Source organism: Choloepus didactylus, chromosome 11 (genome assembly GCF_015220235.1).
Source record: "Choloepus didactylus isolate mChoDid1 chromosome 11, mChoDid1.pri, whole genome shotgun sequence".
NCBI classification, from domain to species: Eukaryota; Metazoa; Chordata; class Mammalia; order Pilosa; family Megalonychidae; genus Choloepus; species Choloepus didactylus.
In genome coordinates, this window is record NC_051317.1 from 58739812 (window position 1) to 58762571 (window position 22760).

Here is a 22760-nt window from a genome sequence, read left to right on the forward strand (position 1 = left end):
TTGGTTGAATCTGGCTGATTTAATACTTGGGGGCAATAGTGAAACCCCCTTCCCCACAATCCTGAACTTGAAGATAAAGAATTTTCTTTTCTTTTCTTTTCTTTTCTTTTTTCTTTTCTCTTCTCTTCTCTTCTCTCTCTCTTTTTTTTAAACATGGTGGAATAGCCAGCCACAGAAATAGTCAACTTAAGAAACTGTCCATAAAAAAATGTGTAGAATCCAAAACTCAAATCACAGTAAACCTGGGGAGGATGGACCAAAATGTGATTGGGTCTGTAATTTAGAGAATAGAAATCTATGCTTATTAATATATGGTGTGTGCTTTGGAGAAAGTGGGTGTGAATGGAAGGGGTATAGTGAGTGCAGAGAACAGGAAAGAAAACCACCAGGAGCCAGAGGTTAGCCATGCCTTTTCGGGTGGTGTCCAGTGCACGGAAGAGTCTTGGCTAAGTAGACAGTTTCTTTTGCAAAGCCAAGACTTCAGTGTGGGCGTGAGAGCACCTGATGCTGCCTTAGCTGGGGCCCCCTTCCTGTGCTCCCCTGCTTCTCCTTGCTCTGAAGGTTACCTTCATCTGCAGCCTGCCTTCAGGGAAACCATGCATTGATCCAGCCTGACGCAAACATCCTGTTCCCTTAATTGTATTTCCCATTGAGAATTAATGAACAAGCATTTTTGCTGATAACTGTGCATCTACACTTCGGAGGCAGATATGCTTTCAGGGTGCTGACAAAATTCATGTTTCTGCATCCAGTGGCCTGAGGACATGGATGGTAGGAAAGGCATCAAGATCAGGGTCACCTTGGTGCAATTTCTCTGGCCTACCAGTGGCCTTACCTGGTGTGCTGGTTTGAATCCATTATGCCCCCCACAAATGCCATGTTCTTTAATGCAATCTTGTGGGGGCAGACTCCTTAGTCTTTTGATTAGGGTGGGATATTTGGTTAGGTTGCTTTCATGGAGCTGTGACTCACCCAACTGTAGGTGAGAACTTTTGATTAGATCATTTCCATGGAGGTGTGACCCCACCCATCTGGTGATTAGCTCACTGGAGTTCTTTAAGAGAGCTCATGGAAACAAGGAGCTCAGAGAAGCTGAGAGAGACATTTTGGAGAGAAGCTAAGATATATAATCCAGAGTTTGCCCCCAGGAGAAGCTAAGAGCCAACGCAGACCCGGATGTTTGGAGATGCAGACAGAAGGACATTTGGAGATGCTAGGCTAAGAGATGAAGCCCAGAGTTTGCCCTGGAGAAGCTAAGAGAGGACTCCTAGATGCTTAGAGAGAAACGCCCCAGGAGAACCAAACAGAGAGCTGAGAGAAGCTAGGAGAAACAGAAGCTGAGAGACATTTTGGAGAAAGCCATTTTGAAACAACCTGGGAGCAAAGGACCAATAGAGGCCAGCCACGTGCTTTCACAGCTGACAGAGGTGTTCTGGATGCCATCAGCCTTTCCTCAGTGAGGGTACCCTCTTGTTGATTCCTTAGTTTGGACACTTTAATGGCCTAAGAACTGTAAATTTGTAACTTAATAAATCCCTTTTATAAAAGCCAATCCATTTCTGATATTTTGCATAACGGCAGCTTTAGCAAACCAGAACACCTGGACGTATCATTCAACATATCTTTCAACTCAGCACCTGCCCTGCACTTTAACTTTGAAAAATCAACAGCAGGATCTTGGGACAGTGGGTTTAAGCTCCTAATCGCTCCCCAGACTTCCCCCAGATCATTGTGGCAGTGCCCAGAGTAGAACATTTGCTGATTGTCACCTTAGTTCCTTTCCCTTTAATCTCTTTCCATCTTCTAATCCCCCTACTTCATTTCTTTCTGACCCCTATTAAAGGCCAAGATGGCAGATGAGTAGCCATGGGGGTCATTGATGGTATGTTGGGCAGTATATCATTCTCCTTCACAATCTTTCCTTCTTAATTCTGATTTCCTGACTAGAGGAGGTCAAATGAGGATTCTTTTTTCTCTCACTCCCATGAACTTTGACTTGCCTTCTCATGACCATTGTTTGAGGCCTTTCCCACAGCAAGGCCTGGGAAAAGGGGAAGCTTCTCAGAGATGTGTGCGGGTTAATCTTTGTGCACCGTGATCTCTTGGTTTCCCCTGAGGATCCTCTCTGCACCTGGCATCGAGCCCTGAATCCTGCAAGCAAGCAGCCCGGGGAGGGGAGGGCACGGGGGCCCGTCTCCACACAATTTGGGCCCTTGCCAAATTGGAGAGTCTGTGAGGTCTCAATGGAAATACCGGATTTCCTATTGTATTCTACCCCAGGCACGTTCCTCCCCCCTTCTTGAAACCATGGTCCTCTTTGCTGCTCCAAAGAGCTTTTATTCAGTAGGACATATTTCTTCTTGTCTTCTGGAAGAACTGAACTGTGGTTATAAGCACATGAATGTAAAACCGCCCCAGGGGCCCCCTCCTCCCTTCGTCTTGGCAGATACACAAAGCCTGATAAAGCAATTTGGCCTCTGTCTTCTGCAGTTTAAAACTTCCATGTGTTGTGTAGATGCTTCTTAATGAAGCTAGTGACCCCATCCCTGACTTGCTAACTCAGCTACAAGATCCAGGAGAATGCTGGAGCTGGAAAGAAACTTAGTAAAACCACCTCATTTGGCAGATAAGGAAACTGAGGCCCAAAGATATTAAATGACTTGCCTGAGGACCTACAGCTAACTAATAGGAGAGTGCATAACAGGCTATTATGAATATTTGAGTCATTGTTAATTAAAGATGAGGTCAGATCCTGTGTGGTTACATGCTAAGAATTTTAAGTACGGTAGACTATTTACCTGAAAGTCTAAACACCAGAGGCATCTCAACAACACAACTGTTCTGATGGGATTTTAAAAATAATCCATTTTAAAAAATCACTCCAGTGTAACTGAGGAAGAATTTCTTAATGTTCATGATACATGTTGATGGTGTGATCCACGGGGCTACAGTGGTTGTTTAATCCATGCAGTATGGGAGGGATGGTCAAATTATAGTGGGTACTTGTAATCCTTTCATGAAGCTCTGGCTATTCTCAGTCCATTAACCATTTGGTAGATAGCAACTCTTTCAAAGTATGTATTTGCCATTGTACAAATATGTACTTGACCTCACAAATGCCCCCCTTTCATCAATCATTATGCTCTTTTAGAACTGAAATATCTAAGCTCTGGAAATGCTAATCCAGAACTGGCCAAATCCTGACATTCTGGGTAAACTATTCTAAACTGCCGCCTCACAATCTTGTTTCCGTATTTGAAGCCAGGGCAAAAAAAATTTGAGAAGCGTAGTGGGAACTGAAATATTCATTTTGGTTTTCTGGTTCCCACCTGTTTTCTTGCAACCATCTTGCTTGGGAGAAAACCTTCAGAGCCTTCCTGCAATTGCTACTTGTTCAGATTGTTTTCCATTGGACAAAGAGCTCATGCTTTTAAAGAACGTACAATATCTTCAAGTACTATATTCTTAATATAGCTACTAGGTTGTTCTTCATTTCATTCTTTTTCTCTTTTCCTTTACTTCAAAAGTCACTAGACCCAGAAACTGAAGGCCCTCAGTCCTTTCTTGATGCAGGCTGCTCTCATCTGTAAAATTTGAAGGCTGGATGAGGTAAACCCTAAAGTCCCTTTCAGGTTCTCACCCTCTATAATTTTTAAGGAAACGCCTCTCCCATCCCCAAAAACTCCAGCATAGACCTTGGAAAGCATCACCTGCCAGCATCCACCAGGTGTCCCCAAATACTCTTCATGGACCTTAGCACATTTTGTCATTAATGTTGATTTACTGTCTCTTGCTCCCAGTGGACCACAGTCTCCGCAGAGCTGCTCATCATTTCTTCCCTAGCCTAGCACAGGGCCTGGTGCAGTCAGCCCTTGCCCCGTGAAACGAAGCCTGGATCAAATCATTCTTTCCCATACGCACAGCCCACAAGCCACTTTAAAGTCAGCCATGTAGATAGATAAAAATTAGCCAAGTACTTTTCTCTTCCAAAAAAGTAAGCTGACTTAAGGGAGTCACAATATCATTTATATTCAGTTGTGGGTTTGTCTGTAATGCCCAGGACTAGAGTATGGTCCAAATAAACCAATGGATGAATTCTGGTGTGTATTTAGCTTGTTAAGGGGTAGAAACCTGCTCTGTATTTCTTTTGTACCTCCAAGTCACGGCAGGAATTCAATAATAGCTGTTGATGACAAAGTAGTAAGGCTGAAGTTGAGGTATAGTTTATACCTTGAACCTGAGAGTCATGAGTGAATTAAAACAATGTATTCATTAGGAATCAGGTCCAGCAATACCAGAATGTCTCATTAACAAAGCTTAAACAAGATAGGGGCCTGCTTCTCTTTCATGTCATAAGAAGTTGTTCTCGTTTGCTAATGCTACTGGAATGCAAAACACCAGAGATGGATCGGCTTTTATAAAAGGGGTTTATTTGGTTACACAGTTACAGTCTTAAGGCCATAAAGTGTCCAAGGTAAGTCATCAACAATTGGGTACCTTCACTGGAGGATGGCCAATGGTGTCCGGAAAACCTCTATTAGCTGGGAAGGTACAAGGCTGGTGTCTGCTCCAAAGTTCTGGTTTCAAAATGGCTTTCTCCCAGGACGTTCCTCTCCAGGCTGCAGTTCCTCAAAAATGTCACTCTTAGTTGCACTTGGGGTATATTTCCTCCCTCAGCTTCTCCAGAGCAAGAGTCTGCTTTCAATGGCCCTCTTCAAACTGTCTCTCATCTGCAGCTCCTGTGCTTTCTTCAAAGTGTCCCTCTTGGCTGTAGCTCCTCACAGCTGCACTAAGTACCCTCTGCCCGTCAGCTCATTTATATGGCTCCACTGATCAAGGCCCACCCAATGGGCGGGCCAACACTCCATGGAAATTATCCAATTGGAGTCATCACCCACAGCTGGGTGGGGCTCATCTCCAAAGAAACACTCAAAGAAATCTAATCAACACTGATAACGTCTGCCCACACAAGATTACATCAAAGATAATGGCGTTTGGGGGGACATAATACATTCAAACTAGCACAAAAGTCTAGAGGTAGAACGGGTAAGGTTGTGGCAGCTGCTAAAAGGCCTTTGTCTTAGAGTTGGTCACAAGATGGCTGCTAAACTCCAGCCACCACATATGCCTTTTAAGAAGAAAAAGGAGAAGGAGACCCTCATGAAAAAGGAGGCTTCCTGGAAGCCCCACTCAACAACTTAATTGTCCAGGACTAAATCTTATGCCCAGCCCTTTGAGAAGGGATGCTAGGAAACAGTTTTTTGGCTGGGCACTTGTTCCTCAAACACAGGTGGGTTTCTGTCAGCAAAGAAGAAAGGAGAAGGGATATTGTATAGGCAACAAGCATTCTCTGCCACGGCTCTTTTCTTTGGTAACTTAGACATTCCCTCCTTTCCATGCACAGGATTGATTCCTCATTCCCAAGGGACATGGCACCAGGTCTCATCCAGTTAGTATGCACAAATTAGTGCCCTGGATGTGTGGTTAAGTGTGGGCCTCTTCATCAATTCTGGATACGTCTCCTTGTGACTGTGCCCCAACACATGCAACATACGTTTCTGGGAGAGGCACAGAATAACCACAATAAAAAAACCCATTTCTGAAAGAGGGGAATGGAATCTGCAGGAGTCACTGTCCTTAGCAATGACCAAATCCATGCACTGGCTGATGTGACAACCCCCCTTTTTCTTGGGAAAGGAACTCCTTGTTCTTTTCCCTCCATAGCCACTGCTCTACCCGAGAGGAATCATCATCTTCTATGGTCACTTCTGTGATGGGCATGGCGGGGCTTCCTGGGGGCCATAGGCATTCCCAAACCCTACTCCTTAATGGTGAGAATTGCAGGAGATGGGGGTGGGGAGCAGAGCTGCAAGATTGTTTTAGCTATTTAACCATCCTAGGCTGTTGGAAACTAGGCTTGGGTTTTGTGGTTTGCTTATTTGCAATACAATTCTCTCACAAAAATTTTTAGTGTTTCTGGTCAATTCTTCATGATTTGTAGCCTTTATTTTCTGGCTTATGAGCTCTTTCCACCTCCTTAAATCTTAACTTGAGTGGGCTACTTAATGTATGCTGCTGGGGACAGTTGAAACAAGTGCTCTGGTGGGTATTCGCATCTTTGCCAGCTGGCTTACAACCTCCGTCTGGTAGAGTACCACCTCCCCCCAACCCCATTCTGATAAAGCTAGTCCGTAACTGGGCCTCTCCGGTAATGCAGATTGCATGCTGAACATAGAGAGTGCCTTCCTTAGCAAAGCAATATTTCTCTTCAACTCTGCTTGCAGGCTAAGTTGAGGAGCTCTAGACCCTAGTTATACAATAGGAAGTATTGTCAAACTCCCAGTCTGCAATTCCCAAGCCCTTAACATCAACCTCTACTTCTCTTGCTTAATTCCACATTTTAGATTCTGTTACTTTTAGTACCCCCACTGCCAGGTACCAAATTCTGTATCTGTTTGGGGCTGAATTGAGCTGAAGAGTGACTTAAACAACTTGGAAGTTGTCCCCCCCACCCCCCTTCATTTCTTCTCTTTTCTTGAGGAATGTTCCTGGAAGGCCCACCCAACAATTTCCAGTCTCATCTCATTGACAAGAACTATTCATACAGGTTGTATCCGTACCTTCAAGAGAGGCTTGGAAACAGTTCTTCACTTGAATTTATTGCCACACCCAACAAAATAAAGGCTTTTTCACTAAGGAATAAAGAGAGAATGGGTCAGGTAGACAATCATAAGCTTCTGACACAAGCTGCATATCTATTTATCACATGAGGCTCCTTGGCAGCTGTGAAACAGGGTTCACGAGGCAGGGTACCGGCTCCGGTAAGTTGGGTGCTGACTCAGGAGGGGGGAGACGGTCAGAAGTCAACATGGCAGCATGCTGATGTAGAAGGGAGGAAGGCCAAGTGTGGCAGCTCTGAATCTAGCCCTGGCTCTTATACATAACTCTGAGACCTTAGGAAAATTAATTAGCCTCTCGGGTTCTATTATTTATCTGAGCCTATATGTATATAAAGGAATATGCACAGTATCTTGCTAACAGCATTGGCGTGACAATTAAAAAGGGTACTCCATGGGAAAATACTCATTTATAACCCTGTCTGACACATGGTTATACTCAGAAAACACTAACCCTTAACCAGTGTTGGTAAAACGGAGTCAGATGCCCTTGTTTTATAAGGTGGTTGTAAGGCTTGGAGGAAAGAATGAGACAAGGAGGAAGCACCCAGCACAGTGGGGACATTTACCCCCCACTGCCTCTTTCGTAGCCACTCTGGTCCCCAGCTCATCCTCTGGCAAACAAGCTCTCCCCTCAGGGTCTTTGCACCTGCTGTTCCCTCAACTGAGAATAATCTTCTGCAGATATTCTCACAACTCAGTCTCTCCCTTTATTCAGGTCACTTCTAAATGTCACCTTCTCAAGGAGGCCTTCCTAACCCCCCATCTAAATTGTACCTCATTACCTGCTATCCTCTGACAAGACCATAATTTTCTCCATGGCATCGATCATCATCTATCATTACAGTACCTTATATTTGTTTGTTTACTAATTCACCATCATCAGAACCCAGGCTTCATGAAGCTTTGTAGGAGCTTTGTCCACCCAACATGTGATAGGCACTCAATGAACATTTGATGAATGAATGGTTACTTGATAAACATTGGTTTCCTTTGAAAATCTGAGCTCTTTCTAAAAAGTCAGAGGAATCTAGTCCAGGGGGTAGGGAGATTGAATAAGAATTGAGGATCTTGGAACTTAGTGGATGTCAGCGTAGGAGGGAGTCTAGTTTCCAGGACATTTGGGAGTGAGAGTTAATTCAAGACAGCCCAGAGTGGATCTGATTTTGAGGCAGGGTCTGGATAAACCAGAGCCCCATTTTATCTGCCCCACCAGGTTAGGATTTAGCTTCTGGACTTTGGGTGACCCTGGGTCTCTAACTTTGAGCAGATGAGTGGTTTCTCAACCTTTTATTATTATTGTACATCTACCCCCTCTCTTGGGAAAACTTAATTAAAATTCTCCCCAATGTAAAAAAGTAAATACTAAGGAATAGTATTTTGTTGGGTAGATAGGGAGGTTGGAGGGCACTAACCATTATAATATCTAATAATTTTTGACCCCCTCCCAAGAACCAAATTCACCCCCTTGGAGGGCGATATCATCCTCACTGAAAATACATGAATTAGCTGAAAGGGGATCAAGAAAGTTGGTGATTTTGACACCGTCTCAATAAATTGCCTCAGTAACAGAAGCAATTATTTTGAGTGCTAAGGCTGTCAGCATCAAACTACTCAAAATTAAGTTGAATTATCATGGCTGTTTGCTTGAGATGGGTATCTAATTAGAGAATTACATATGATAAATAAAAGTGTACAGGGTCATTGCAGTGGGTCTCTGTGCCTGTGAATTCTGCTCACTATTAAAATGGACTGGTCTATAAGATGAGAAGTTTTAGAACTTTGTATAGATTAGTCATTCGGGAATGGTGATGTTTGTAACCATTTACAGATTATTGTTCTTATGACTTCTCTGGGTTAACATTTTGTTCACTGGAATGTCCCACTGGATGATGTAAGAGAACCACACTTTTCATAGTATTGCAAAATTGTGTATCTTATGTCCTGAATAACCTCAAAACATTGCAGTGGATAGGAATGCCTCTACTTCTCTGGTTTATACAGAATCCCAGGAAATTGAGTTGATGGCATAGAGGGCTGGAAGGATTACTGAAAGCTCGCAGCAAGAGGTATGGAATTGAAAGGGTATGTAGCCCATGAACCCCATGAATACAAGGTGTCTGTGCACCTGCAATGATTTTTACTCTTCTGAGAACTGCTTCCCTGCCTCTACCACATACATCCAGGGTCAGAGGGGTGGGCTCCCAGCAACCATGTTGTTATCTTGTGTCCCAACCCTACCCCCTTGGCCATAGCCGATTAGACTCAGGTGAACAAGGGATCCAGGTAGCCAATCAACTTTTCTCTCCTTCAATGTCTTAACTTTTCAGTTATGAATAGCAAAAAAACACAACCCAAGGTAGTTAACTTTATTTTCATTTAAAGTTTTATTTCGATTTGTTTTGCTTCACATTTTTGTTGTTGTTGTTTGTTTCTTTTTAAAGGTAATTCAATTTAAAAAGTGTAATTTATTATAAGGATTGATATGGTGGGGGTGGGGTGGTGTTGGCGGGGGATGGGAAGCAATGCAGCCCTGCCCCCACGGCTGCCATTAAGAACAGAAACAGTTCCAAAAGTTATAGCTCCTGTCACACCCTAAGACCAGAACTGTCTGTCTCTGGGTTTCAGCTCTCAATTCTCAGGGAAGAAACTCAGATTTTCCCAACTCAAATGAGATACCAAGCTCTGGACCAATTGACCTGGTCCACGGTCAGTTATATTGTAGGAACATGGCTGGCAGGAATGTACCTGTCAATTCTGGAAGGTGGCAATGGTTAAGAGGGCTGCTATGTAATGACTCATTACTCACTAGTTTCCATTTATTTATGCATCTCCCTTCTAGATTACAAATTCTTTTAGGGCAAGGAATATGCCTTATTTGCAGTTATATTCCCAATGTCAAATTCAAGGCCTGGTTTGTAATAGATCCTCAGTAAATGCTGAATGAATGAATACAGGTTAATACCAGAGGAAAAAACTCTCTACTCCTCGTAAGTTTGGTCTTCTTCAATCAGACTTATTTAAAGAACATCTTGCCTAAGATATTTATTCTGTTTTCATATGTCTGGAACTGTCTGAACTGTGACTAACACATTGAATCACAGACCATTAAAATTTTAATTTAAAGGATTTTTGAAAATTAAAAAAAAAAAAATTGAGAGTGTATGGTGAGGCCAGCCCTATGCTAGGGTAGAGAATATATTGATGAATGAGAACATTGTCACTGTATTTGAGGATGTCTCTGTTGAGTATGAGAAACCTTTGCGATCACTTAGCTTAGCTTTCTTATTTTATGGATGAGGAAATGGAGACTCATAAAGGCCCAACAGAAAATGTTTTGATTTATTCATAAGATTTTAGTATGCCTGTGTGTGAAGTTATTTTCTAGTGAGAAGTGGTACTTATTTTGGCCAAAGGAGATGTTCAATTTTTGGACATCTATGGATTATCTTTTCTTTGATCTTGCATTTCTTTTTAATAGGCATGTGATTATGTAGAAGATATTTGCTAAACTTTTGATTTATTTGGAACCAGTTAATAGCTGGTGCTCAAGTTCTTTGGAAACTCAAATCTCACTCTATTGGAAATCTCTTTATGATTACAGGTAGCCAGATCATTTATTATTGACACGGCTGCTGACACTTCTCACATTTATTATTATTCCACATTAAGTCATTTTCTGAGAAGGCTGGAGAATGTTTTCCACCTTTAAAGGTGTGGTTTATATTGACTTTCTCTGGGCCAAAGTGAAGTTCGGAGGAGAGAGTGAAAGGGATCATTTTTCTATGTTTACAGAGGATGAAGGGAAATTTTTCTTTGATGGACAAGGAGAATTGGAATTGGAATTCAATTAGCTTTCCTTTGGGGAACTACTATGGGCAAGGCACCGTGCAGAATTCAGAGTGGCAAGATCAGTCCCTGCCACCACGAGTGGGGGGACACTAGCGAATGACGTCACTGCTCTGAGCAAAGTGTAAAAGAGCAGGCACAGGAGGGCAAAGTCTTCTTACCCAGAAGCTTGGAGAAACTTTTCTGTGGTGGAGACGGCATTTGGTTTGGCCTGGAATAGGTCAGTTTCAACCATTTCCCAAAGGAAAAGGAGAGAGGAGACTAAAGGCAGAGGATTCCCTCTGAATGTACTCGATAAAGAGGGACATGATGGCAAAGCTGAGGAGGGTTGTTGTTCCAGGGCAACTGGGGATCTTTCACGGTGTTGATTGGCTTTTCTTCCTTTTGTTGGAAGAAGCATTGTCGGAACAGAAGTCTGGAATGGAGAGTCCTCCCATGTGTGCAGTCAGGCTGGTCAAAGCAAATGGATGTCATTTTTAACTTCCTAGGAATGTAAGCTCTTAACTACGCCCAGAACCCTCAACAACCTTCCAGGGGTCTTGTCACACAGCCTCCTGGTTGGGTGTGAGTTTGATGGTATATTGATAGGAGTTATCCTGGCAAAGTCAGCTCATTACCCTGCTGATCAGGGAGACCTTCTGGTAAGGTCAGCATTCCAGAGGGTTCTGGTTGAGGGATGGGTGTTCGTGTGGGGTGTATGGAGAGGTATGTGTGATGTGGGGGGTAGGGGTGGTGTGGAGGGTGCAGCGGGGACTGTGGGTGGTGTGTATGGTGTGTGTGTATGAGGCATGTGTGTGTGTGTACAGGGGGAAGGGAGTCATGCTGGGGACTGGAACGAGGAATTAGGATCCTGACCTGTGCTTGGTGTCTGGAAAGCAAACATCGCCCTTCTGTAGTAGAAGAGACTATGTGCTCTGGGCGGAAGGCTCACTGTTGTGACTGGCATGTTTTGTTTTTCCCTCTTCCTCTCCCAGGTGTGAATGCTCTCAGGAGGATGCACTGTCTGTCTGTCACTGCCGGAGGAGTACCCCATTTCCCTGTCATTTGCATGAGCCCAGCTGTTCAATGAACCAAAAAAGAACTTGCCAGATGCTTCCTTCCTTCCCTTGTTGTTCTAATTGAGTCCTGCCCTCCTCTTGCCAAGGCAAACAGCCCAGCCTCGAGTAGGCGTCCCCTAGGCTCGTCTGCCAGCCTGAACATGATCACGGGCAAAGCCGATGGCAGCCAGGGCTCCCCAGGGACGCGGGGCCCCCAGGAGCATGTCCTCTCATGATGCGGGTGCCTGGGAGTGAGCACCATGCCCATCACCCAGGACAACGCTGTGCTGCACCTGCCCCTGCTCTACCAGTGGCTGCAGAACAGCCTGCGGGAGGGCGGGGACGGGCCAGAGCAGCGGCTGTGCCAGGCGGCCATCCGGAAGCTGCAGGAGTACATCCAGCTGAACTTTGCCGTGGATGAGAGTGCCGTCCCGCCTGGCCCCAGCCCCCCAGAGATGGAGATCTGCACTGTGTACCTCACCAAGGAGCTGGGGGACACGGAGACGGTGGGCCTCAGTTTCGGGAACATCCCTGTTTTCGGGGACTATGGCGAAAAGCGCAGAGGGGGCAAGAAGAGGATAAGCCAGCAGGGTCCTGTCCTGGATGTGGGCTGCATTTGGGTGACGGAGCTGAGAAAGAACAGCCCAGCAGGGAAGAGTGGGAAGGTCCGGCTGCGGGATGAGATCCTCTCCCTGAATGGGCAGCTGATGGTCGGAGTGGATGTCTGTGGGGCCAGGTGAGTCGGGGGAGCAGCAGCCTGCACAGGGGGTTATGCAGAGCCATGTGGGACTTTAGTGGTTCACCCCATCTGATACTCTGATCTGCATCTGCAGAGGGTTTTTTTTTTATCCTATTTGGAGAGAAGCTGATGGCATTTATCCTATGAAGGGAAAATATGCTATGTTGGAGTTTCTTGGTCTTCAATTTTCATATTTGCTTCATTCTTAGAGGAACCAGACTCAGAGTATTTTCCTTTTCCCTGAAACTTGAGGTAGAAAGAAAACAAATAGTGCATGACACGAGAATATTAGAAGTGGCACGTTGGGTTAGAACCCCTTGTCCATCCAACCCAGCATCTCACCTCCAAGAGAAGCATCAAACAGCATGTCCTAGATGTGTCCCATGTCACCATAGTCACAGCCACCACTGTGACTGCAGGCTTCCCAGACCCTCTGCCCAGCATTTCCTTCAGATGATTAGAAAAGTCTGTAGGACTCCCTTGGTTTCCCCATCCAGGAATATTTATTTGGATCTCATCTGAATGTTTTTTGAATGCTCTTGAGTGTATTTCTGTTTTCTACCCACCATGGTGGAGAGTGATGATTGGATAGTTTTGTCGTTTCCCACTGAGGTCCTCAAGACTACCCTCAGGTTCTCAAGAAGGACTCACAGAACTCAGAAAAACTGTTATATTCAAGGTTACAATTTGTTACAGTGAAAGGATGCAGATTAAAATCAGCAAAGGTAAAAGGCACATGGGGCAGAGCCGGAGAGACCAGGCGCAAGCTTCCATCTGTCCTCGCCCAGTGGAATTGAATGGGCAGCACTTAATTCTCCCAGAAACTATTGTGCAAAACACGTGCAGGGTATTGCCACCCAGAACAGCTCACTCTACCTTGCTGTGCAGGGTTGATATTGTAGGTCATCACGTAGCCATGGAGTGCCCATGAGGCTGACCCTAGTTATTAAGTCTCCACGCCACACCCTAGCCCCAGGTCAAACTCATACAGGGTAGCCAAGGTCCCCACCATAAAGTGTATTGTTAGCATGTACTACCTGTTATGGCCCAATGCCCTAGGTAGACAAAGGCACTCAGAAACTCAAGTTATTCCATGGACTTAGAAGTGACCTCCAGGAAGCCGGTCAAGGGTCAATCCTTTCTTTGGAATATATAGGATTTGAGCACCCCAGACCCTTTACTGAACACCAGGGTTTTAATGATGGATATATATGAAAGAGACTGGAAAAGATAAGTTTGAGGATATTCTGAGATGCATAAATTTTGTCAAGCTTTCAAGAGCGCCAATGAGAAGATCTCCTGTATCCCAGAAGGAGAAAACCATGGAGAGAAGGCCATCTTGAGAAAGGTAGGGACCTGTGGATGAGGGAGACATCTGACCCAAGGAGACCCTGCAGGGAGGGAGCCAGAGGAGAAATACCTTGACCTTAATCTTCTCCTTCCCACCAGTGTCTTGCCAGAGTTTCCCACGGCGGAAACCAGCCAGAGAGCCAGGGAAAAGAGACCCATGGATGTCCATTTATGTTATCATCCTGGGGTAGAGCATGAGATGGAGAGTGGATCTGGAGGAGCAAAGAGAAACCACCAGCACAGACAGTGTGGTCTGAGTTCAAATGAGAAAATATATGAAAAGGATATAGCACAGGGCTGGCTGGCACCCGTCAGTAGACACTTAGCAGACACCCTCATCCATATTTCCTTTCGGTCACTTCTTCAACTAAAGAGATGCTCTTGACTAAAGGCTAAGAGCCTGATTGACAGTTATGGGGAGTGGCTACCACTTTTCAAGGAGATATGTTGAAAAGAAATGATTTTATTTAGGAATAGACATCGTTCTTAGAAAAGGAGCAGAGCTGGCTACAATAGAACTCAAGGTGCTACAAGGAGTTGAGAAAGCAACCATAGTCCCTGGAATTGGGTGCTCATGGTTAGAAGTGGGCATCACCACAGAGCCTGAGGCAGCCATCTCAGAGCTGTCCTTATGAGCCCCTGCCATTTGTATGTGTTTTGTTTGAAGAGACCATGGATGGAGAAGTAGAAGGAGGAGCAGGGAGAGGTGTCCAGCAGAAGGGCAAGTGTCAGGAGCTCTGGCTCTGGAGGCAGACATCTGGAGCTGCTATGCCAGATTTCCCCGTCTCTAGCTGGTTAAGTTTGGGAAAATTATCCCTCTTAGCCTCAGATTCCCAATCCTTGAAATGGGGATGATAATACTATAGCATTGGTTACTGGGAGAATTAAATGATGAAATAATGCACATAAAGGGCTTTGCACTCTGTCTAGTAAATAGTGCTCAATAAATATTAGTATCATAATTACTATTATAACATGGAACGTGTTTTGGAAAACTGGGAATTTCTTATCCTGGAGGTTACTGGAATCTTTAGGACCTTGGAGAAGATCTATCCATAGTGGAGAATTTTTCTCTTTACCGGTTTCATTCCTGATCCCACTTTAGGCTGTGGTGTCTTTGGGAGACAAAGTTTTGTTTCCCAGTCTCTGAAAGCATATTTGACCCTGGGATGAAATGGTTTTCCATCTGCCAGAGAAGGTTTCCTTGGAGGTGTTAATTCATGTGTTGGGTAGTGATTGGATGATTCCCAGTTTTGCATTGAAAGAAGATAGAGAAGAATAGAAAGATGATGAGCTCAGGGGCATGAGAGAAGATGGAACACAGAACTAAACTCTTTACCCGAAACTCCGAGGAAGGGGACAGGTATGTGTGATGGGAGAAGCAGAGGATTGCGTCTGGATTCTGGGCTCTCTTCATTGGCCTCCCCCCACCCAGTTTTGAGACCTTGGGCAAGTGTACTGGGTTGCCGGAGTGGGCGTGGGAAGGAGGTTAACTGCAACTGAGTATTCTGAAATAGCAGGGTGGCTCGGTGAAAGATTTTGTTTGATCCTTGTGGGTTGTTATTATTATCCCTATTGTGCAGAAGCCCATAGAGAAGAAGTGGTTTTCCTGGGATGTTACAGTGCTAACTGGCAGAGCCGAGGCTCAGTCTCCCTTTTCTGACAGGCACCAGGTGCTAGGCTTCTCCATGTCTGTGTGGTCGGAAAGAGATACTTGGAGTAGGTGTAGGAGTGGGGGGAAGAGGAGGCTGAGGCCCGCTGTTTGATCTTCAAGAGGGATAAAATTGAATCAAGTGATGAGGCAAGGAATTCTGGAGTCCTGGGTTCCCCTTTCCACATAAACAACCAAGAAGTTAACAGAGAACGCGCATGGCGCGAGACAGGAGACTAGCTCAAGTTTTCAAGGTTCACTCCCTGGTTCTTTTCTAGAATTATAAGAAGTACCATTTATAGAGCAGTTTCTATCATATTAGGTATTCTGCTACTCTCCATTAGCACATTTAATGCCCACGACAACTCTCTAATAGACCATTTTGGATGAGAGCTTGGCCACAGAGAGGTCACGTAACTTGTCCAAGATTACTTAAGGAAGTGGCATATTTGAAGCCGGGTCTGTCTGGCTTCACAATCTGCGTCCCTAATGACTGGGCTGTCCTACCTCAGAGTTGGCCCCAGAGCTATATTTTAGTCCTGGTTGTGTGGTCTGGTGCTTTATTTCATGAAAGGTTTACAGCTAGACAAAATACCTCCGCAGTATATTTGCCGACATGAGAGAAGAAAATGACTGGAGACAAGCTGTGAGGCTTCCAGCTACCCAAACTGACAAGGAAAACAGAAGCCCTCACCTCATCTTGTAAAAAGAAACCCAATTTTAGTACAGAATCCCTTTGGCAAACTAGCTTTAGGACTAGCTTTAGGAGTAAGCCATAGCTTTGGAACTAGAAACACTTTGAGATTTAGGCATTAGAGAGTTGAAAGTGTTTTAAATGTCCTCAAAATGTTCCTTTTCACTTTTGTAACTGACTAACAGTTTTCCTTCAATACTAAATGTTTCCACCCACCTATGCGGATTTTGTCCTAAAAAGTAGTGAGTGGGAATTGAGGTTCTGCAGAGACCCCAGTGTACCTCTCTTCCCGTCGGCAAAGAACTCCCAGCTTGGTTAGTGATTGCACATCCACCCTTATTTGTGAGCAACAGATTTCAGGGGCAGACACCAACTGCTCACCCACCCCGCCAACATGATAAATCATCCACACTCGTGCTTGCAATTACAATATCGTGAGGTTTCCTTTTGGGCAATCCATTTTACTCCCTCTCTTGAGTTTGACTTTGAATTCAGAACTACATTAGGTGTTATTTTTACCTTGTCACTTTATGGTGAGTCAATTTTTTTCAGAAGATTTCATCCCTGACAAGAGTTACTCTGGGAACTTTAGAGCACTGTGGATGTTTCTGGGAGAGGACACTTTGAAAAAATCACGTTAAGTGTGAGGGGAGCAGGTGCAAAATGTGGAGGATAAGGTCATGGTTTGTTTATTTCAAAAATTAGTTTAAGGTCAATTTTGAAGGCTCATCCTTGGGGAAAGAACAAAATTGATAGCCATGAGTTTGGCAGGTCTTCTGCACCCCAGGCCCAGTTTGGATGTGATACTGTCCCAGAATTGCAGGCTCGGCTCCTGCCTTCTCACTGACTGATACCCTGAGGCCTGCCGTTTGCTTCCAGGCTCACCAAGTATCTCTAGGAACCTTTCATCCTTTTGAGTGGTAGCAACATCATCTTGGTGTTGACTTCTATAGAACCTTCTGGAATGGGGAGGAACATCAGTTGTGTTTGATATCATGTCACCTACATTGCAGGCATAACTGGTAACACATGGAAGAAAGGTTTTTCTTTGTGAGTTCCACCACACCCATTCCGGAGAAGATGAGATTTTCTGGAATGTTCTGTTTACTTCTGTTTGGTGCAGGGAGACATGGGAAGGCTTTTTAGATTAGTCCCTACAAGGAATAGTTTGTAACCCCAGGCACTCCCTCCACTAGCTTTCTATAAGTAAAACAGATTTGTTCCCTGAGGACAGATTGTTCCAAATTGGTAACAAAATGTGGAGTTAATTAAGAAAAAAACAAAACAAAAAAAAAAAACACCCACACCCACACACCGAAACAAAAACAATTAGCCTTTTCTGAAAAGTAAAAGGACCCATGTTTCTCTCAAAATGTATTTTTCAAGATGTAAGCCTCGGCTGGGATTTTTGTAAATTACTGAACGTGAGCAGAGCACAGTGCAAGGAACACCCACCTTGGAGAAAGCTGATCTGGCCATGTCACCACGGGTGTTACCTCATCCGCAGAAGGTTGATGATCTTTCTCTAATGGGGTGGTTAGGTGCATGAGATAAGGTGGTTTACTTAAGATTCTGGATACTGAGTCTGGCACAAGGTAGATGTTGAATAAAAGGTAGCTTTTAACACCCCACCCGTTCTGCCTCAGGCATCCCAAACCACCCGGGAGAAAGCAGACAGCAGAGGGAAGGCCTTTGAGGTTGACGGAAGGAGAAGAACCTTAGACTTGGGCAGACCGCTCAGCAGCAAAGATGAGGAATAATCTTCGATCCAGAAGCTGGGGTAATACTCAAAACATGGAGCAACCAGTCTGGCATGGGCTCTGCCTTAGTTTGTTAGGGCTGTCAGAACAAAGTACCACTGATGAGATGGCTCAAAACAACCGAAATTTGTCTCATGGTTCTGGAGGCTCAAAGTTCAAGCTCTGTAGGGGAGACCCCTTCCTTGCCCCTTCCTAGCTACTGGTGGGTCTCCAGCGGTCCCTGGACTTCAATCTGTGTCTCCATCTTCTCGAGACATTCTCCCCTGTGTCTGTGTGTTTCCAAGTCCTCCCTTCTTGTAAGGACACCAGTCATACTGGATTAGGTTAGGGTCCATCCTTATCTGGTTTGGTCTCATCTTAACTAATAACATCTTCAGAGACCCTATTTCCATATAAAGTCACCTTCACAGGACTGACAGGTTAGGACTTGAATATGTCTTATTGGGTCCACAATTCAACCTGTACTAGGCACTGAGCAGTTGGGAATGATGCCGAGTGCGTGCTGGAAAAGGGTCCGGGAGCCCGCAGTGCCCAGCAGCACCTTTGGGTTCCTGGAGTGTGGATGTGGGGGAGGGGCTGGGCTGGCTGGGCTGGCAGGAGGGCACTGGGGGGCTCGGGGCGATTGGCCAGCTGGTACAGAAGGATTTTTTACTGTACAGACGAGCTGAATGTCAGCCCTGACCAGAAGTTACCTTTGTCGCAGGAGCCACTGCCTTTAAATTGCGTGTAAAATTAAATTCGGGGTTGTCACAAGCTTAGATTCTGGTTACCCATGGCAACCTCAAGTTCCCTCTAGGTTATAGCAGATTTTAAACAGAGTGTCAAGAGACTGCTTGTAGGTGTTACTTGGAGAAATGACTGTAGGGAGTGATGTAGGAGATTGCAGAGAGGAGGGATTGCCAATTATAGCTTTATAATATAGTCTCTGGGGCCATTTAACAGGAGGACCCTGTCCAACTGCCCATGCCCAAAGGCACCTGTCATGGCCCAAGAGGGGTTTTCTAGCCAAAGGACTAAAGGAATCACCGGACACATTCTGAGGCATGAACTTTTATTATGGGGCTTACCTACAGGGTGGGGAAGTCGAGTCATGTTGCCCTGAATTCAGAAATTCAGGAGCTTCTGAATGGCGGTGAGTTCAGAAATAGTCTGCACCTTGGGGGGGGATGAATGAGCTGGTTATAAGGGCTCAACATTCCAATGGGTATGAGAGCATAAGGTGGGGAGTGGGGGTTGTAATCAATTTGTAATTGTGATCAATTGTAATCAATTGATTGTAATCAACAGGGAGGAGAAGAGGATTATAGATTACCTTGTAGATAACAGTATCTCAGGGAGTCTCAGGAAGGAGTAGTTTCAAGTATAGGTTACATTTAGTACCTGATATCACAAGGAGAAGAGGTCAAACCTTAACTGTCCTAGGTCAAGCAAACTGCTGTGTGCAGTCTTCAAGACACTTTGGGGCCCGGGGCTCCCACAGCACCCTGGTGATCTGCCTATAGCACTGGATATTTAGAAAGAGGTGGTCATCATGGTGACCTCGGGCCATTAAGGAAAGGTTAAATTATGTTTAGTTTGCCGTTGAAGAAACCAGAGAAGCGTGTAATATACTTTAGAAAGATTTCTATTACGGAAGGGTAAAAGGAAAACAAGTTTCAGCATTTAAAATTCAATTATTGGGAAAACCCATCATGTGGAATGGCCCATTCCCCAAGGATGCAATGTAATGAAGTGTTACAGGACCCTGCATTTGTGCCACACTTCATTCTTCTCAGCATGCTTTCCCCACATGCTGTTTCATCTCATGACGTGGTTTCTGGAAGCTACCCCAGAGTTCATCTAAGTCCTATTTTCTCAATGTATCGAGGAAGAAGCTGGGGCTCCAGGATATGGTGTCCCAGGGTCAGATATCTTCTTGGAGAAGAGTGAGAACTACAATTCATTTGTACAAATGTAACTTCTAGTACTTTTTCTTCAATACTACAAAGAGTAACCAATGGAATTACAGTTGTAAGGTAAAAACAAGGAGAAAACTAAGTTTTTCTACATATTCTCTAAAATGGATGGTGACTTCATCTAGAAGCTTCCTTCTCCATAAGATTTTAACAAAACATAGCAGCTTCATAAAAGTATAAACGATGACCTTTGATGGCTGTAGACTCTTGCTTTCTCTCAGTTCTTCGAGTGCCATCTGGGCAAGGCTATGTTGGATCTGGGGCCATCTCCTGCCATCTTGTGGTTGAAATTGAGTACAGCGAGGGAAAGTGGTGGGAGTTTTAGTCAAGTTTATTATTATTCATTAGGCTGGGGGTGTTTCACAACCGTGCTATTAGGATGATGTTTTCTGCCTTCAGAGCTCTCTCTAGAATAGCAAACGTCTGAGCCATCACTGAGCAAAAAGTGATTAGGGCTCCATCTTCCTCCTCTCAGTGACTGGTATTCTCCTGCTGCCCCAGGAGGCGCCCCAGTGGGATTTTCCCTCAGCAGCCTCACCTCCTCTGAGTTCCCCCAAAAGCAGATGGATAGTTGGTCTGGTAAGTCCACATAAGCTATGCTCTCAGTGGCTGACAGTAGAGGGAATTTATCCTTCCCAAGTCTATTGAACTCAAGCCTTCTGGAATCCTAAAGCCTTAAGGAACGTGTGGGTACTGTGCACATTTCAAACTCGGTGACAGCCATTGCAGTGGATTCTTTGAGAAAACTGGCAGCTTCGGAACAGCTTCAGTCACAACATACAGGTAATTGTCCAAAGCCGCTTTTCAGCTTTTACCTCACCATCGGTCCGCCTGCTTTATGGAGGAAGAGAAAACATCAGAGGTGCAACTTTCCATTATGTTAAGGGGTTGAGGTTTCAGAGCTAGATCCAGAGATGCTCTTTCATTTTATTCCCATGACCTGCTTCTCCTCTGGCACCCCCATTAGAGCCGATTGAGGGCAATGAGGCCATGGGGGTGACTGACTTCAACCATGGAAAATGGGAAACCCAAATATCCCACTTAAGACAGTCATTTTTAGAGATAACTTTCAGTATTACTTTAGGGAATTATTGTAATGTGAACCACAAAGAGAAAAAGAGAAGAGCAGAAAAGCATCTTGGTGTCATTATGGTGTTACTTGCCTAGCGTCACACCCTTCTCTGATCTCCGGACACACCTGGGCCATTTTCAGGAATTTTGACCTCTACTTCATTTTTTATGTCCAGGTGTTAAATAAGGTATAAGCTGCACACTCATTTTGAGTACCGGATGCCTTCAAATTACTCTCAAGCTTTTCTTTCCCAGAAGGGTGTTGAGTTCTGAGCTTTGACACCCTTTCTCCCCTCAGTACTTCTGAAGTAATGGGCTCAGTTACTCCCAATGAACTATACTTTAGTTTAATCTGTATTTGCCAAGCACAGAGTCAAAAACACTTGAGATCCCATCTTTTGGTGTGCAACTGTGGATTGCTGCCTCCTCCTGGAAGGGAATAAAACCTGCAATTTTAAGGACCTAAATATATACCTCTTTTGCACAACATAAATAAAACATGGGTTTTAAAAGTTACATGGATTTTTTCATAGGATTCTTCTTTGACACATGATCTCCCTCCAAAGATATTGAGGATGTGAGTTTGTTATGCCATATTTAAAGCGTTCATGGAGATGTGACTACTAGTGGCCTGTTGGATGACCAGGTATAATAACGAAATATACAGTGAAATACTCAAAGGTTCAAGTGGCTGGGTTCTGTGCATCTCCAAGCCACAGAGACTTGGATATATGGGCTTTAGCCATGATCTAAATGCTGATTCATCCTACAGGTAGCTTGCTTAGGACTTTTTCCTCAGCAAGGAAAAGGTGATTCTCTCATTTACAATGTCTCTTGTACTCAAATTTGCCCTTTCCTTTTGGGGAGGGGAAAGGAGACAGAGGGTTGGGATATTTCCAAAGCTGAAGTGCATGGTGGTGCAGCCTTGAGGCTGGGCTGTGAGGTTTGTGAGGTTAAATGGGGCTGGGATTTATTAAGAAACTGTTTATTTGACCTTTGGGATCACAGGCATATTTTCATATGGTGGTGTCTTCAAAAATTCAAGTTCTCTTAAGTACAGGGTTCTTTCAAATTACATGGCAAGTCTTGAGATTTGTCCGTAACTCAGGAGTTTTATTTAGCCCCAGTGTCCATTCCTGGGTAATCTTTGTCTGACCCAGCAGAATGGATCGAGAGGATTTAAATGGCGGTCACTTGGAAATGGTTCATTTTCTAGAAAAGTGGTCACCAAAGTGGGATACCCAAGAAGTTTCATGGGGTAAGGGAAAAACTGTTAGCAAACCAGGATATGTTTTTATCTTAAATGAGAAATTTAGCACTTGACTAATATTTTGGTTATGGATTGACAGTCTACAGCAGAAAACCCCATGTCCTATGTGTAGGTGATGTATCCTGAGGCAAGCGGGGGAAACCTACAAAGTCCCTCTCCCTGGGTAATTCACTCTTGACTTATTTCAAGGGACTACAGTTTATGTAAGCTTACTTGGGTTTGTGGTTTTATGGATTAAATTTTAACTAAATTAACCTTTGTTTTAAATTTGTACTAAATATAATCCAGAATTTCACTAAACTTAATATTTTGAAGTTTGAGGTTTCTTTCTTTCTTTCTTTCGTTTTTATTTAATTGCTTAAGGCTAAAAGCCATTAGGAAAACACTCATTCTTCCTGATGCAATAAAAATTGCTAAAATAATACATGGAAAACAATATAGTTACAAAATAAAATGCATGATTTTGTCAGAAAACATTGCTGACATTTTTAAAACACAGTATGCTTGTGGGAGGTTTGCTTTAGAGTTGGGTGTAAATCCTGCTATTTCACACATGTTCCAAATAACAGTATATGCTTGATCTGGTTAAAATAATGACTAGAAGACTTACTTACTTATGAGTCACTAAAGGAAAGAGGTACCAGAAAAGATATATTTTCAAAAGCCAATGACTTCATTAATTAAAATAATGCTTTATGGGAAAATTA

The 22760-nt window shown here is 44.1% G+C and overlaps 1 protein-coding gene across 5 annotated transcripts in view; it reads left to right on the forward strand.

Annotated features, from left to right (window-relative positions):
* PDZD2 (PDZ domain containing 2) overlaps window positions 1–22760 on the forward strand; it is a 410031-nt gene that overhangs the window by 124771 nt on the left and 262500 nt on the right. For 4 of the 5 annotated variants that reach the window (XM_037798732.1, XM_037798731.1, XM_037798734.1 and 1 more), the window contains exon 2: window positions 11501–12299. In XM_037798732.1, coding sequence (XP_037654660.1) covers window positions 11824–12299 — 476 coding nt within the window. In that variant the 5' untranslated portion in view covers window positions 11501–11823. Of the gene's footprint in view, window positions 1–11500; window positions 12300–17668; window positions 17778–22760 lie in introns of those variants that run through there. The other variant, XM_037798737.1, reaches the window with a different exon arrangement.